At 45.9% G+C, this 17,126-nt stretch overlaps 1 protein-coding gene across 9 annotated transcripts in view; it reads left to right on the forward strand.

Annotated features, from left to right (window-relative positions):
• Positions 1–17,126, forward strand: part of PTK2 (protein tyrosine kinase 2) — a 418,848-nt gene that overhangs the window by 308,685 nt on the left and 93,037 nt on the right. For all 9 annotated transcript variants that reach the window (XM_074986603.1, XM_074986600.1, XM_074986607.1 and 6 more), the window contains one exon: positions 572–624. In XM_074986603.1, coding sequence (XP_074842704.1) covers positions 572–624 — 53 coding nt within the window. The remainder of the gene's footprint in view (positions 1–571; positions 625–17,126) is intronic.

Below are 17,126 nucleotides of genomic sequence, written 5' to 3' on the forward strand. Positions count from 1 at the left end.
TCAGTTTTCTCTTTCTAGAAGAGCACACAAAAATTACAGAATAAACCAAGTTAATCCATTACACTGCTTTAAATTATATTTTGGCTTACAGTAGTTATTTAGTCTTTATGGCCCAAACTGTGGTGCAGAAAACAGTAACTATGGGTGAAGTTACCAAATAAGTCAACTTGACAATGTTTAAAATATTGTTTTCATTTTAAGTGTCCAATATTAAATAAGTGGGCATGGTATTGAATCGGGCAAATAAACTGATACTGTTCAGAAATGTGTTATTAAAAATTATTCTGTCAAACTTGTTAAAAACAACCTTTTCTTGAACTATACTCTTGTCATGATGAAGCTCTGCCTGGGCTTCTTAGAATGGGTTTCTTAAGCCATTCCCTTTACTCTTACTCCCCGAGGTGGCTTAAAATGGTACATTCCTCTTTCAATTTTTCCCCCTCAAAACTTGTCTCTCTAGAAAATGGATTGGCTCTGCTAATTACAGTAGGTGCACTGTTAGAATGAATTCACAGTCTGTTCGACCGTGAAGAATGTACAGCATTCACCGATTTAAACCTGTGCTTTTCAGGCTGGCCAACAATGAGAAGCAAGGAATAAGGTCACATACAGTCTCTGTATCAGGTAAGGACCATTAAAAGCAAAAGTTTGTTTACAAAGCTATCGTGTTTGAATGGTTCTTTTACACTTGTGTAAATATAGCTCACTTATTGCATTGCTATTAATTTCCTTAAAACTTTAGCTTTGCTTGCTTCCGTGTGGAGTTCTAAACAAAAACAGCATTGTGTAGCTGTACTATTTACTGTTGTTTACAAGACCTACCAGTTGTTACTGTATCCTTATTTTAAAGTATACCGCATGAAGTCAGAAAACTTCAAAACAAAAAGCTAATTTTAAGTGCCAGAATGTGCAGATTGTAATGGTTTGTAATGAACTATTTATTTCCAAATTACTACTTGTAATTGAGATATGTAATAGGTGTAATGAAAGATAAAATAGGCTACATAAAAACTCCACAGTCATCACTTTTTTTGTTTTCTGAGAGAAGTAGAACTCATTATTAGCTTGCTAGTATTTGTTGTCATGTAGCAGAAGGTACTATTTATATTCCTGATTTTGAAAAGTCTGAAGTTAGTCTGATCTTTGCGAGGAATGGGGTGTGAAGAAGAACATATTAAAATATTAGTTAATTTACAGTAATATTGAAATAATAGATTCCTAATTCCTACATCATATAGCAGTTTCATTGTTTAGATAGAGCTGCTGTATTACTCTTGTTTTAAAGTTTACATTAACTCTGTTTGAAAGGGTGGATATTTCCTCAAAGCATAATGTAAAAGTAAGTGTGAGTCCCTCCATGAGATTTGTCGTCATCTTTATATGCAGAGATTTTAGGTGTGTATTTCCTATAACACAAGACAATGTGATTATTATAACACATTAATGTAGAGGTATACTGGTTTGCCATAGGCCTTAGATACCAATTCTGAGACCCAAATGGAGCTTACAATGGACAGTGAATTGTGGTCCTAAGTATAGAGGCTACAATTTTGCCATAATATATTTCAATTTGTCACAAATTGGTAGCATACACAGAAGACGCTCATAAAGTTCATATTGCAGCTATGTTTGTAATTCACGCTATGTGGAAATGGGAGGGAAGGGCACAGTGGTATTTGGTTAGTGTCTATCTGATTAAATCTTTTTTGAGACTTTAGTATTTTTAACACAAATTGTATTGCCTCTGCTTCTGCCTAAATTTACTCCAGTGTGAAATTCATCCCTCTCTGCATAAAAGCCTATTAGACTGACTTTGTGCAGGGAAATAAGCGTAGAAAGGAGATGGAATTCATACACATACCAAACTTCCAAGCTACAGCACAGGATCACCACAACTACTATTCCAGCCCATAGACTTGAATAACAGCAGCCATTCCTTCAATACCGATCAAGTAGGGTTTGGTGGCACTAGACTGATATACTCCTGGATCCTGCAGCTCCTTCCCTGACCAACTAAACAGCCTCCTTTTACTCCTCCGCAAAATGAGACACTGCATCTGACTGCTCCACCTAAACTCCCTCAGTGTGTACCCATTGCAGAGTAAAAATATGAGGGGTCCTAGGCATCTTTGAATATTTCACTGTTAATTCTCAGTATATTTTACTCTCTCTCTCTCTCTCTCTGTGGTTTTTTTTGGTTATACCAATTTTAAATAAATTTCACCTAAATTTATGCATCTTATTCACCCTTTATTATGTGTAATTCTAAAAGTATTAATTGCTTTTGTCTCCTTGTGGCCAACTTCTGGCCATTTTTGTTCCTTGGTAATGCAGTGAAATCCATAGGCAGGAATTCGTCTAATCCTGGCTGTTGAAATCACTGATCATCAGTCCAGCATTTCTTAAACTGGGATCCGTGGACCCTTGGATGTTCTCAAGGGTGCTCCAGGTAGTCTGACATCCCCACTGATCAACACGTCCTAGCATCTCCTGCAGACAGGGAACAGCTCTTCTGTAGCTATGCAAGAGGCATAAGAACGGCCATACTGGGTCAGACCAAAGGTCCATCTTGCCCAGTATCCTGTCTGCTGACAGTAGCCAATGCCTGGTGCCCCAGAGGAGGTGAACCAAAGACAATGATCAAGCCATTTGTCTCCTGCCATCCATCTGCCGCCTTCAACAAAAGGCTAGGCACCATACCTTACCCCTTGCTAATAGCCATCTATGGACCTAACCTCCAAACATTTATCAAGCTCTTTTTTATACTCTGTTAGAGTCCTGGCCTTCACAGCATCCTCTGGCAAGGAGTTCTACAGGTTGACTGTGCGCTGTGTGAAGAAAAACTTTCTTTTACTAGTTTTGAACCTGCTACCCATTAATTTCATTTGATGTCCTCTAGTTCTTATATTATGGGAACAAGTCAATAACTTTTCTGTATTCACTTTCTCCACACCATTTATGATTTTATATACCTCTGTCATATCGCCCCTCAGTCTCCTCTTTTCTAGACTGAAAAGTCCCAGTCTCTCTTGCCTCTCCTTATACGGGACCCATTCCAAACCCTTAAAAACTACCACTATTCATATGCCTGCCCTTCCCTGATGTATTGGATTCTTTTATATGTGATTGTTTCTCATCTGATCTGGCCCATACTTTATCATCTCCCTTCTTCTCTTTGTTGAATAGTAACAGAGAGGAAGCCATGCTAGTCTGTACACTATCAAAACAAAAAGCAGTCAAGTAGCACTTTAAAGACTAACAAAATAGTTTATTAGGTGAGCTTTCGTGCTCACGAAAGCTCACCTAATAAACTATTTTGCTAGTCTTTAAAGTGCTACTTGACTGCTGCTTCTTCTCTTTTTGACTGAATTCTAGAGAATATCTATCAATGAAGTCTCACCTAAGAGAAGTCTCCGTCCGATCCACGTGCGTCTCCACACCAATCAGCTTTCCCCCATCTCTTAGTTTAAACACTGCTCTACAACCTTTTTAATGTTTAATGTCAGCAGCCTGGATCCACCTTGGTTTAGGTGGAGCCCATCCTTCCTGTATAGGCTCCCCCTACCCCAAAAGTGTCCCCAGTTCCTAATAAATCTAAATCCTTCTTCCCTATACCATCGTCTCATCCACCCATTGAGACTCTGAAGTTCTGCCTGCCTACCTGGCCCTGCGCGTGGAACTGGAAGCATTTCTGAGAATGCCACCAAAGAGGTCCTGGATTTCAGTCTCCTTCCTAGCAACCTAAATTTGGCCTCCAGGACATCTCTCCTACCCTTCCCTATGTCATTGGTACCTCCATGTACCACGACCACCAGCTCCTCCCCGGCACTGCATATAAGTCTGTCTAGATGCCTCGAAAGATCCGCAACCTTTGCACCAGGCAGGCAAGTCACCATACGGTTCTCCCAGTCATCACAAACCCAACTATCTATATTTCTAATGATCAAATCACCCACTACTAACACCTGCCTCTTCCTAACAACTGGCGTTCCCTCCCCCGGAGAGGTATCCTTGGCATGAGAGGATACCATTGCACCCTCTGGAAGGAGGGTCCCAACTATGAGATGGTTTCCCTCTGCCCCCATTGACTGCTCTCCTTCCCCGAGCCTTTCATCCTCCTTAACAGCATCGGTGCTGTCAGATTGGAGGTGGGACAGCCCTACTATGTCCTGGAAAGCCTCATCAACATAGCTCTGCGCCTCCCTTAGCATCTCCAGTTCAGCCACCCTGGTCTCTGAAGCCCGCACTCAGTCTCTGAGGACCAGGAGCTCCTTGCATCGAGTGCACACATAAGCCACCCGCCCACAGGGTAGGTAATCGTACATATTACACTTGACTCAATAAACAGGATAGCCCCTGCTCTGCTGCTGGTCTTCTGCCTCCATTTCCTCCTCTGATTTAATTTAATTCTATTGGGGGGGTTTAAGTAAAAGTTTCAGATGGGGATGTTATAAAATATTAAAGGATGTTAGAAGTAACTAGCTCCCTCTAAGCTCCCCCTCTAAACTCCCTTCTGTTAGCAGTCGCCCTGTTTGCAAGATCCCGGTCACAAGCACCCTGGTCGCTTGCCAGCAGGGTTTAAAAGGCTCTGGCCTTCCCAATAGCCCCTCCCTCTGGCTACAGCTCAGCCAGTCAGCACAGAGGTTTTAGATTTCAAACATAATCAAGGCTCACTGCTTCCAACTGCCAGCCTGAGCACATGGCCTTTCAAACAGACAGCTCAGTACTCCAAACTCCAAACAAACAAACACAAGCCCAGAACCCCCAAACACAAACACCCACACACTCTAGACAACTACTTACCTGAAGGTGCTGTAGTTTGCCCCCTGCTTCACCAGGAGAGCCCCTCTCAAACTCCCTTCTGTTAGCAGTCACCCTGTTTGCAAGAGCCAGGTCGCAAGCCTCCCAGCTCTCCCAGTTTCACCCAATTCCAGGAGATATCTCCCAGAGTCTACTGAAGCCAAGCCAAAATATTTTAAGCTGCTAAAAGCCCAGTGGCACAACAATGCTAAGAGTGGCTCCCTTCTGGCCTTGGCCCTGCACCATTCCTGGAAGCTGTCAGAGCCCCATCCCACAATTTGAACCTCTTAGACCCAGCCCATAGCCTACACCCCAACTCCTGTTCCAGGGGAAAGGGTGGGCTTGGGGGGGGCAGGGCTGGCAGCTGACCCGGGTTGTGGAGGGGGGAGTTGGGGGTCTGCAAAAAATGTTCAGTCAAAATTGGGGTCTTGTAGGTACTCAAGTTTGAGAACTACTGATTTAGTCTGCTTTCCTGTATAACACAGGAGATGAGCCATAGAACTTCCCCAAAATAATTCCTAGAGTTTATCTTTACTATTAGTTTGTGCCCATTTGGAGGGGGAAATTGAAGTTTGACCGAATCCAGGGCTTATGAATTAGAAAAAAATTAAGTGCAAAATACAAGCAGATAAAACCATACAGGTATGAAGTAATTAATGAAATCTTGGGGCATTTCCTGGTGACATGAGTGGCTTAATCAGTAGCAAATCCTTTTATGTTTACATTCAAGGGTTTATTCAGATATCAATTAGGGCTGTCGTGATTAAACAAATCAATTAAAATAAATCTCACAATTTTAAAATTAATTGCGATTAATTGCACGATTAATGGTGCTGCTAAAAGAGAAGTTACTCACCGTAGTAACGGTGGTTCTTCGAGATGTGTCTTCTTCGAGTGTCCCCGTGGGTGCTCCACAATAGGTGACTACCCAGCAGTAACCCAAGATAGGTGGTGGGTAATCGGATTAAGTGCAGCTGGTCCCCGAGAGGACCGCTGCGGAGAGACGGGTATCCTCTTGGAATACCCTGTGAAGGGCGTAATGTTTGGCGAAGGTGTCGTAGGATGACCAGGTCGCCGCTCTGCAAATGTCTTTCAATGCAACACCCTTGAAAAAGGCTGTTGATGCTGCCACTGCCCTGGTGGAATGAGCCCTGGGAGTGGCCGACAAAGGAGTCTTTTTGAGCTCGTAGCACATTTTTATGCAGGATACAATGTGCTTTGAAATTCTCTGCGATGAGAGACCTTCTCCTTTTGATTTGGGAGCGAGGGAGACTAGGAGTCTATCCGTTTTCCGGAAGGACTTGGTCCTGTCTACGTAGAAGGCTAGCGCCCTCCTCACGTCCAGGAGGTGTAGGCGCGCCTCTTCGCTGGAGGTATGAGGCTTTGGATAAAACGAGGGTAGAACAATAGGTTCATTGATGTGAAACTCGGAAGAAACTTTGAGAACAAAGGCTGGATGCAGCCGTATGGTTACCGCCTCCTTGGAAAAGACAGTGCAGGGTGGCGTTGCCATGACTGCCGCAAGCTTGCTCACCCGACGAGCCGACGTAATTGCAAGAAGAAAGGTCGTCTTTATTGTAAGGAGGCGAAGGGGAACCGTGGCCAAGGGCTCGAACGGTGGTCCCATGAGTGTGGTAAGCACCAGGTCCAAGCTCCACGAGGGTGGAATCGGTTTCCGAGGGGGGTAGAGGTTTACCAACCCTTTGAGGAACCTGGTAACCATAGGGTGGGCGAACACCGTGTGCCCCCCATCCTCATGTCTGAACGCCGAGATGGCGGCAAGGTGGACCTTTAACGAGGATAGCGAGAGTCCTGCTCTCTTGAGGTCCAGTAAATACTCTAGAATTGTAGGTATAGGCACCGAAAGGGGGGCGAGCTGCTTGGTAGAACACCAAGCCATGAAGCGAGTCCATTTTTGTTTGTAGGTTTTCCTAGTGGAAGTCCTCCTGCTACTTTCTAGGACTTGCTGTACTTCCACTGTGCATGTGCTCTCTAGGGAGCTGAGCCATGGATTAGCCACGCTTGCAGTCGCAGGCTTTGGGGGTGTGGATGCACTATGGACCCCTGGGCTTGCGTGAGCAGATCCGGCGCCACCGGAAGAGGCATCGGTGGGCGGTCCGACATGCGCAGGAGTAGGGGGAACCATTGTTGGCGATCCCACGTTGGGACTATCAGGATCATCCGAGCCTTTTCTCTCCTGGCTTTTTGCAGAACCTTGTGGATCAGCACTGCGGGGGGAAACGCGTAAAGCAGGGGGCCCCCCCACGGGATCGCGAACGCGTCCCCCAGGGACCCCCGGCCCAGCCCTGCTCTGGAGGAGAATCGTGGGCACTGTTTGTTGTGCTGAGTGGCAAACAGGTCTATTTGGGGAAACCCCCATGCGTGGAAAATCGGCCGTAGTAGATCGGGACGGATCTGCCACTCGTGGGTGAGCGCAAAACGCCTGCTCAACTGGTCTGCCTTCACGTTGTGCGCGCCCAGCAAGTATGAGGCTCTCAGGATTATATCGTGGGCGATGCACCAGTTCCATAGGCGGATTGCTTCCGCGCATAAGGTACCGGATCGAGCTCCTCCTTGCCTGTTTATGTAAAACATGGTGGAGGTATTGTCCGTACTGATCCCGACGACTTTGCCTCGTATACGGTCTCGAAAGTGTTTGCAGGCGTTGAACACTGCTCTGAGCTCTAGAACATTGATATGTAGAGACTGTTCCGTGGGTGACCACAGTCCTTGAGCCACCTCTTCGCCCATGTGCGCTCCCCACCCTATGAGGGAGGCATCCGTAGTGAGGAAAACCGATATTTGCGGCTGATGGAAGGGTACCCCTGTTAGCAAGTTCCCGGGGTTTACCCACCATTGCAGGGATTCGCGCACCCCAGGTGAGGGCGACACCACCCTGTGAACGGTGTGTACTGCCGGCTTGTATACACTTGCCAGCCAGTGTTGCATGCTGCGCATGTGCAACCTGGCATTCTGTACCACAAACGTCACCGCTGCCATGTGGCCCAGCAGCTGCAAGCACGTCAAGACCGGCACTGTAGGGCTGAAGGTGATGACCTGCACGAGGGAACCGATGGCTCGAAAGCGAGCCTCTGGTAGGTATACTCTCGCCGAGACCGAGTTTATGCGAGCCCCTATGAACTCTATGTCCTGTGAGGGGTCTATCTTTGATTTTGCCAGATTGATAACCAGGCCAAGTGAGGAGAACGTGTTTGCTGTGACGCGTATCATGTGGAGGACCTCCCTTTTCGAGGTCCCTTTGAGCAGGCAGTCGTCCAGATACGGGAAGATAAACACCCCCTGTCTGTGCAGGTAGGCTGACACCACTGCCAAGGTCTTGGTGAAGACTCTGGGGGCCGAGGAAAGGCCAAACGGTAGGACCTTGTATTGGAAGTGTTCGTTGCCCACCATGAACCGGAGAAAACGCCGGTGAGCCGGATGGATGGTTATGTGGAAGTACGCGTCTTGTAGATCGAGGGCTGCGAACCAGTCTCCATCGTCCAGTGCTGTAAGGATGGAGGCAATCGTGATCATCCGAAAACGTTGCTTGCGTAGATACCTGTTGAGGCCACGAAGGTCTAAGATGGGCCTCCAGCCTCCTGTCTTTTTCTCCGTCAGGAAATACCGAGAGTAGAACCCTTTCCCTTGCAGTTGCTCCGGCACCTTCTCCACCGCCCCTAAGAACTCGAGGTGGGCCACCTCCTGCCTGAGCCTGGCTACATGGGAGGCCTCCTGAGGGTGGGGCTTGGGCGGGGGTCGCGGCGGCGGGAGCGACTGGAAGGGGATGGCGTACCCCGTGGCTATGATCTCCAGCACCCATTTGTCTGTGGTGATCCTTTGCCACTGGTCGTAGAATGGTCGGAGGCGATGGTGAAAAAGCCGTTTCGGATGATCTTGTGCAATGGTGGTGATGGCGCAGCCCTGGATCTGTATGTCAAATTTGTGGCCTTTGGCCCCGCCCCGAGGACGGACGGCCCTGTTGTGAGCGTCGCCTGGGGGTTCTGTACTGCTGGTGCTGCTGATGCCGCCCTTGCTCGTAACCCCTGTGATACTGGGGGCGCTGTTGCTGGTACTGGTACCGCCTTTGCTGTGGGTAGTACCTTTTCTTTGAGTATGGAGGGGTGTAAATCCCCAGGGTCCTGAGTGTGGCTCTTGAATCTTTACTGGAATGAAGGACCGAGTCAGTTGATTCAGCAAACAGCTTCTGCAAGTCGAAGGGAAGGTCGACTATCTTCGCTTGCAGATCTCTCGGTATACCCGAGGTCTGGAGCCAGGACTCCCGTCGCATCACCACTGCAGTTGCTGTGGAACGTGCTGCCGTGTCCGCAACGTCCAAAGCAATCTGAACTTCCATCCTCGCAGCCGCGTAGCCCTCTTGCACTATGGCCTTGAGGACCGGCTTTTTGTCCTCTGGAAGCGAGTCCATGAGGGAAGTTAATCTGGCATAGTTGTCGAAATTATGGTTCGCCAAGTGCGCTGCGTAATTTGCCATGCGCAACGTTAAGGTGGAGGAGGAGTAGACCTTTCTACCGAACAGCTCTAGCTTCTTGGCATCTCTGTCCGTTCCCCCTGTTTTAAATTGAGATGTTTTTAGTCTTTGTTGCGAGAACTCCACCACCAAGGAGTTTGGCTGGGGGTGGCTAAACAAGAACTCCATGCCCTTCGCCGGCACGAAGTATTTCTTATCCGCTCTCTTTTGAACAGGCGGAATAGTTGCAGGGGTCTGCCATATGGTAGTGGCGGACTCCAAGATCGCTTCATCAAGCGGTATTGCTACTCTGGAGGAGGCCGGGGAGCTCAAATTTTTAAGGAGCTTATGATGTTTCTCTTGCACTTGTGCTGTCTGGATGCCTTGCATGAAAGCTACCCTCTTAAACAGCTCCTGAAACTGTTTGAAATCGTCCTTAGGATGGACGTCCCCAAAGGCCGTGGCCTCATCCGGGGAGGAAAACGAGGAACCGCTGGGGTACATTTCTTTGGACCCTTCCGGTTCTTGATGGTGATGGTGCGCCCTCTCGCTGGAGGTATGCGAGGGAAAATCTCGTGGGTCTACGGCCAGTCCCCCCTGGGACGTTTGAGTCTCTGTCCCCGATCGCGATTGCCCTCGGGGGTACGAGGTAGTATGTGGGGATCTTTCCCTGGTAGATTGCCGATGGTGTCCATGCCCCGCGTGGTAGGGACGACCATGGCAGTATAGGCACTGTTCCTGGGAAGGTGACCTTGACCATTCCCTTTGCACGTACCCTCTGTGTCTGGGAGAGGGGGATCGTCGAGACACTGGAGAGAGCAATTTTGCATAATAGTCCAGCGTTTCAAATCCCAGGAAGGGTGAGGGTGGTGCCAGCCATGGGGAGGCTGATTGCAGGAAAGGAGAAGGGGGCTCCGGGTAGGCTAGGGGGGACCCCTGCCTTCTGGTTGGAGTCTGCAACATGAGCGGAGGGCTGTGAGAAAAGAGCTCCACAGCCCTGTCTGGAGAAGGGCTGCAGTGCCTCCTCTTGTGTGCAGCCTTTCCCCTCCCTAAGGGAGGTAACTCCGTCCCCTGATGGGCGGGGGATCCCGGCCCCGTCGGCACCGTGCTAGGCACGCTCGAAGGCGGTGCCGCACGTGCAGAGTGCTTCTGTGCCTGCAGGCTACGTGCCTGCGCGCTCTGCACCGCCGGTTCCCCGGGGGTCGGTGCCGCTGCCTGCGGTGCCGCCGGTACCGGCGCTTGCTTAGCCGCCGCCCTGCCTGCGGTGCGGGGCGGCTGGCTGATCATCGGAGGCTGAGCCGCTTCCACGTGGCTCTCCGTGCCGCCGCCGATCAGCTGTTGCTGCGGCTGGGGGCTGCTTGCTCCTCCCGTCCCGCTCACCGTTGCTGCCGGCAGGGATCGGGTTGGAGAAACTCTCCTCCGTTTTTGCGCTGATGGAGTGAGGGAGGCAGCTTTTCTTCTAAGGGCCCCGAAGGGTCCCTCCTGCTGCGGCCGCTCCGGCACGTCTGGCTGGAGGGCCTTGTCAAGAAGCAGCAGTTTAATCCTCATCTCCCTGTCTCTCCGTGCTCTTGTTGTTAATTTTGCACAGAAGGCGCATTTTTGTGCCACATGGGACTCCCCCAGGCACCTTATGCAGAGACTGTGCCCATCGGACACTGGCATCGCCTCTCGGCAGGACTCACATTTTTTAAAGCCTGAGGAGGACATTGTTGGTGAGTCTTTGAGTTTGTTTATGGGTACTTAGCACCCTCTTTGTGCTGTTTCCGCGTCCGATGGCCTGCCTCAGCAGGAGGGCTGATGGCCCTAGCTCCCGGCCTCCGGCGCTTGTTACTGGGACTGGCTTGAGCTGTCCCTCCGTAGCTTGTTTGTTGTTTGTTTTTGTTTTTTTTTTCTTTCACAAAATAACAACCGGCTACTTATGGTAGCCTAAATAACTGAAAACTTTAAAGAGAAAACAATTAAAGTCGTTGAATACACTATGTGGCTTTAGCCTAGTCGGATTCCGTCTGCAGCCGACGGCGGTTGAGAGGAACTGGTGGGGACCGGATCGCGCACATGGCCAGGAGCGCGCCAGGGAGCGGCGCGTGCCGGCGCATGCGCGGTCCGGCAGAAACTGCTTGGAAGATCCGATCTGCGGCGCCGGCCAAGCCGTCACCTATTGTGGAGCACCCACGGGGACACTCGAAGAAGAACAATAATTTTTGAAAAATAGCCTTTGTGGTTGTAGAGAAAAAATCTTGAACATGGGAACCCTAAGGGACCAGAAGCCAGAAAGCAAACAGAACCCAAGTTTTATTTTTCTACAGATCTCCTGATTTGCAAATCAGATCTCTCAGTTTTTGAATTCTTGGGGTTAGCAGTGCGGCAGGAGGTACAGCATCCTGTTCTGCCCAAAGTGATCAGGATTTCCTAAAACTGCTAATTCTGCAATGAGATCTGCTAGTGTAGACCCATACAGAGTCCTAGGACAGGAAAAAGGCATCTACAAGAGCCATTCTCATGGCCAGACCAGAATTTTATTTGGCATTGTGCCTCTGGCAGAGGCCAGTTTGAGTTCTCAGTAACTCCATATATACAGTTTCATTCTAAATCTGTCCTAGTGTCTTAATTAAGGGGTGGGACCTCAACTGGTGTAAATTGTCATCATGCACTGAATTTCATGGAGATATGGTAATTCACATCAATGAAGGATCTGCCCCAACACTTCAGCCATGTTATTCTAAACTGAATTTCTTTGCTACATTTGTGCTAAAGAAGGGACATAGAAGCTACGTCTAACTACAGCGCTCTTTAGAAAGACAAGCTTCCAGAAGATAGCCCCCCAGAACACCGTCTTTTGAAAGAGCATGTCTACACACAAAAAGCAGATCAAGCCTTCAATCCACTCCTTTGAAAGAGTGGTGTGGGAAATGCTGTGGATGGAGTCACATGGCTGATACAGAAAAGTGAACCATCCGGCATGAATCTGGCCTGTGGGGGGGGACAGGAATAAGGAATATTCCTACCTGAGACCTGTCAACCTGTGACCTGAAGGATAACACTCCATTAACCCTCATTATAAAGGATATTTGTATGCTCCATGCCTTTTGAAAAAATTAATCACAACCTTCAAGTTTACTGAGAGTTCTCGTTAGCTCCCTAGATAATATATTGCACCTTCAACAAAGTATTCACATAGCTACCATTCTGTAAGCCAGCAGTTTTCCAAGAGTTAATTCCAGTATCCCCTTTTCCCCCTCTCACCTTCCCCCAGCACCTAGTAAATTACTTTACAATCAACACACAAACTTTTGATATAGATAGTAAAGTGCAGGTGGGTTGAACAAATCTGAGGTGAATGGTCTTTGAATCAGGCTGCTGCTTCCTTCTATTCCAGGACAGCTCACTGCTGGCCATCATAAACTCAGGCTGCTAGTCAGGGATTCAAAATTAGCATCTAAATGGTGTAAGGGAATCCAAAACAATCTCTGCTTTGGATTACAACAGCCTCAGGCTCTGGGAAATGTAAAATGTAGGGCTGTCTATGCGTGTTAACACATGTTAATTTTAACACATTAATTCTGCCCTATGCTAATTGCAGACATTGAAGTGCATTAACTAACAGCCCTAATATCAATGTTGTTTTAAACAACAAAATATGGCCTTAAATTAATAATTGGTGTAAATTATAGTTAATACTTTCCTAACCTTTATTTATCCAGAAGGAAAAGAGAATTAATGTTAGGTTACTGTAGAACTGTAAAACATAACTAAAAATGGATGCTATGTTTGGGTGCAACAGATCTGATACAGTGATAACTTTTAAGCAGGTGGGCATGATTTGCTTTCTTTGAGAAGTATACCATAATCTATGGAAACAGAAGGTGCTCAGCACCTTGCTGTAGTGACCTCCAAGATAATGAATTAGTTTTTGCTGTAAAGTCATAGTTAGATTTATAGCAGGATAATTTTAGTCCATTAAATTACGTATTGCGACTGAGTTCTCAGTAACTCCACATATACAGTTTCATTGTATCATGTACATCTACAAAATGAGGGGAAGCTGGCTAAGTGGTTGTAACAGTGAAAGGGTCAGGGATTAGGGTGGATCACAAATTGAGTATGAGCCATGTGATACAGTTGTTAAAAAACACTGATATTCTGGAATGTATTTACTGGAGTGTCCTGTGTAAGACCTGAGAAGTAACTTTCCCACTCTGCTCGGCATCACTGAGCCCTAAATTGGAGCACTGGGTGGCACGCTTCTGGAAAGTTTTAGTCAGATTATAGGGAGTCCAGAGGAGAGCAACAAAAATGAAAAATTGTTTAGAAAACCTGAATTAAGAGGAAAGGTTTGAAAACTGGGCATGTTTAGTCTTGAGAAAAAGAAAGTCTTGAGGTGGGAATCTGGTAATAGTCATCAAATATGATAAGGGCTATTGCAAAGAGGCATGTGTTCTCTTGTTCTCTGTGCCCACTGGTAGAAGTACTGGTCTTAAACTGCAGTAGGGAAGATTTAGGTTAGATATTTGGAGACTTTCTAGCAATAAGGTTAGCTAACCCTGGAACAGGCATCTGGGGGAAGATGTTGGAGGGCTTTAAGAAAATGTTAGACAAACACACCTCTTAGGGAATGTCTAAGTTTATTTGATCTAGTTTCACCCTAAGAGTCTGGACTTAATGACCTCTTGAGGTCTTCTAATATGAATGGAGATACACCTTCCATAGAGCTGGAAGGGACCTTGGGAGGTCATTGAGGCCAGTCTCTTGCCTTCTTGGTAGAACCAAGCATTATCCCACCAGATTTTTTTTCCAAGTCTGTTTGTCCTAGGACCCCCTAAAAGGCCTCCTCAAGGATTGAGCTCACAAGCCTGGTTTAGCAGGCCAGTGCTCAAACTACTGAGCCTTCATCTAGCCTTACATTTCTATGATTCTGTATGCCCTAGGAATTTTGAGAGGTGGGAGTAGAGGGCGGGAAGTTCAGTGCTCTCAGTGTTACAGGTTAGACTAGGTGGTCACAGTGCTGCCGTTTACTTTGGAATCTATGAATCTATATGTTTTGCTAATGTTGCACCCATGCCTAGCAGTCATTCATTTATGTTAAATAACTCTGTTTTTAAAACTACTATTGGCCAAAGCTCCTGCTGTAGTCATATGTATTGTCACCTAATGTGACATAGGATTTTATTATTAGAAAACAAAGGTGTTTTTTTGTTTTTGTTTTTTTAACCTCTGTTTCACAGTAAAAAGAGTGCTCATCTAAATGTATCAGAGTGGTTAAAATAAAGAAGTTATGGAAGACTAGACAAATTCATTAGTAGTATGTGTATATCAGACAATGTTTACTAAAGCATAGTTATAGTTGTGTGAGGTATACTAGTTCTACAGAACTACAATATAGTATTGAATAGTAAAGACATAAAAAAGTCCTTGCATGTGAATGCAACGTAGTGTTGAAAACTAAGGGTCTTTTACAAAAGTGAAGAAAATCCCTAAAGCTCATTGTGAATCAGCACAAAATTTTGCTCTAGTCATCCATGTAGGCAAGAATAATATTGGATACTGAAAAGAAACAAATTTACTACTCCTCCCACCATCCTCTCTTTCTAGAAAAGAAAAATGATTGATTTATATTAGATTTATATTAGCACAGGTATAACTAATAAATCATGAGCAGTGTTTCAGTATGTTTATTGTTAAACAAACATCTGTCCATTTAGAGGAGGGGGGAAATGATAAGATAGGAAATTCAGAACAAAAATACATTAAGCTTTAGTTTTTTTCTAACTCAAAATGAGAGGGAAGAGCTAGACAAAAACAGTCATAGCTAATGGTATTTTTTGTTCCTTTTCTCTATTAACATCTTTTGCAAAAGGATGTAAACACCCACATTTGGAGATTTTCTGTCTGCTGCTATTGTTCAGTGTCTTTCTACCGCATGTTAAAAAGTTATACAGTAAATTTTTCATATTCAACAGCTCTGGGACCAAGAGGTTGCTAGATATTTAAATATTTTGGATAATAGCAATGCATAACACTGAAGATAAGCAAGATCATTTAGAAACAAAAAAAACGTATGCAGAGGACTTTATTTGCCAATAATGGTAGTATTATACACTATAAACTTATACTGTGTTTGCTGTATTTATTTGCATTTACTTTGATTGTCCTGTACTTACGGTTAAAATGATGGTTATTTGAGAGTTCTGGATGATAGAATGCTGGATATGAAAGAGCTGACTGTATTAGGCTTCTTGCACATAAACTATGTTGCAGTACAATGAATTCTCTAAGTACTACTAGTGGACATCATTCTTGATTTTTAAATTCTCTCCGTGTTATACACAATCAGCTGGCTCAGGGTTAAAGGAAAACTAAAAAAGGAAAAGTAGACAAGGAACTGACACATTTCCAGACCTGCTGACGTGGGGGAGGAAAAGGGGACAACTGCCTCAGAGTCTGATGATTCAAAAGAACCCCGGTTTCGCATGATAGCAGCAGAAGCGGTGGCTGGAGCTGTGGGCCTTTTAAACTGCTACCAAACCCCGAGATGATCCTGGAGGGCTGGCGGGGTAAGGTAGCTCCCCATTCGACCCCTTTACTTGAGCTCCTCCACCTCTTCCAGAAGTGTTGAGCTGGGCATTCCATACACACACCTTGCCCATGGGCTTGGATATTGGCTCCACTGCACATCTCTCCATAGTAGGAGTGGGCAATAAGCAGCCCATGGGTTGGACACGGTTTTCCAGGGTTAGCTGCTGGCAGTCCACTTGCACTTTATTTACCTCTGCATCCCCAGTATGGCTGCTTGCAGCTCCTGTTGGCCATGGATCACTGTTCATAGACAATGGGAGTTACTGGAAATAACACAAACTGGAACTCTACTTCTTGCAGCTCGCATAGGCATGACAGTAAACTGTAGCCAACAGAAGCTGCAAGTGGCCATACCTTCAGGTGCCTAAGTAAATAAAGTTCCTGAGACCTATAAGGGGGTTAACCACAGGTCACTTATCACCCACGCTTGCTCTGTAGACTCTGATGTCATCTTGATCACAGGAGTATTTGTACCACACTTATGTAAATAAGAAATACACTCTTCCATCTTGCTTGTTCTTTCTAGAGTTCTTTGGAATAGTTAGCTGTGGAATACAACATTTTCTTAAAGTCTTGTTGAGACTACAAAAATGAACTTCAGTGGTTTGTATAATAAATAGTGAACTTTACAATATGCACATCAGACAGAGACTTCAGTATTTCATAGATTTCATGATCCAAATTACTAGTTAAAGAATCCTTTCTTCCTGGTCTTGGTCTCTCTCCTCTGCTTCTCCTTATTACATCACTCTTTGTTGCCGTGGGCTTACATCACTCATTTGAATGGTCACTTTTTTGTACTACTTGTTGTAATGTTGCAGTTAATGCATAAAAATATTTGGGTATTTTGTTTAGAGTGCCAGCATTTTATTCTTTTGACAGATGTATTTATTAAATACATTGCTGAAAGAGTTTTAAAGATAAATAAAATGGTTTATTCCATGATAAATGGCATATACTTTAAACACATTGGCTGCGGTTAGTTTAGAGAGTTTTGTTGACAAAACGTGCTGCACATTTATGCACAAAATGGGTTTTGTCGACAGCGTGTTGACAGAACTCAGTACTTTCACTGACACTGCCTCAAGCCTTTGAGGCATAATGCCTTCATCCACAGATTAATGCTCTATAGGTTATGTGAAACAGAATGGTGATTTCAGACAAGGTCCTATTGAACAGACGTTCACATAACAAAAAAGCTGAATTGTCCACAGTCTTAGCAGAGAGGTCAAGGATTGAATGCTCTGCACTCTGATTCCTGCGTGTCTTGTGATGCCCCTGGTCA

Source organism: Carettochelys insculpta, chromosome 2 (assembly GCF_033958435.1).
Source record: "Carettochelys insculpta isolate YL-2023 chromosome 2, ASM3395843v1, whole genome shotgun sequence".
In the NCBI taxonomy this organism is placed as follows: Eukaryota; Metazoa; Chordata; order Testudines; family Carettochelyidae; genus Carettochelys; species Carettochelys insculpta.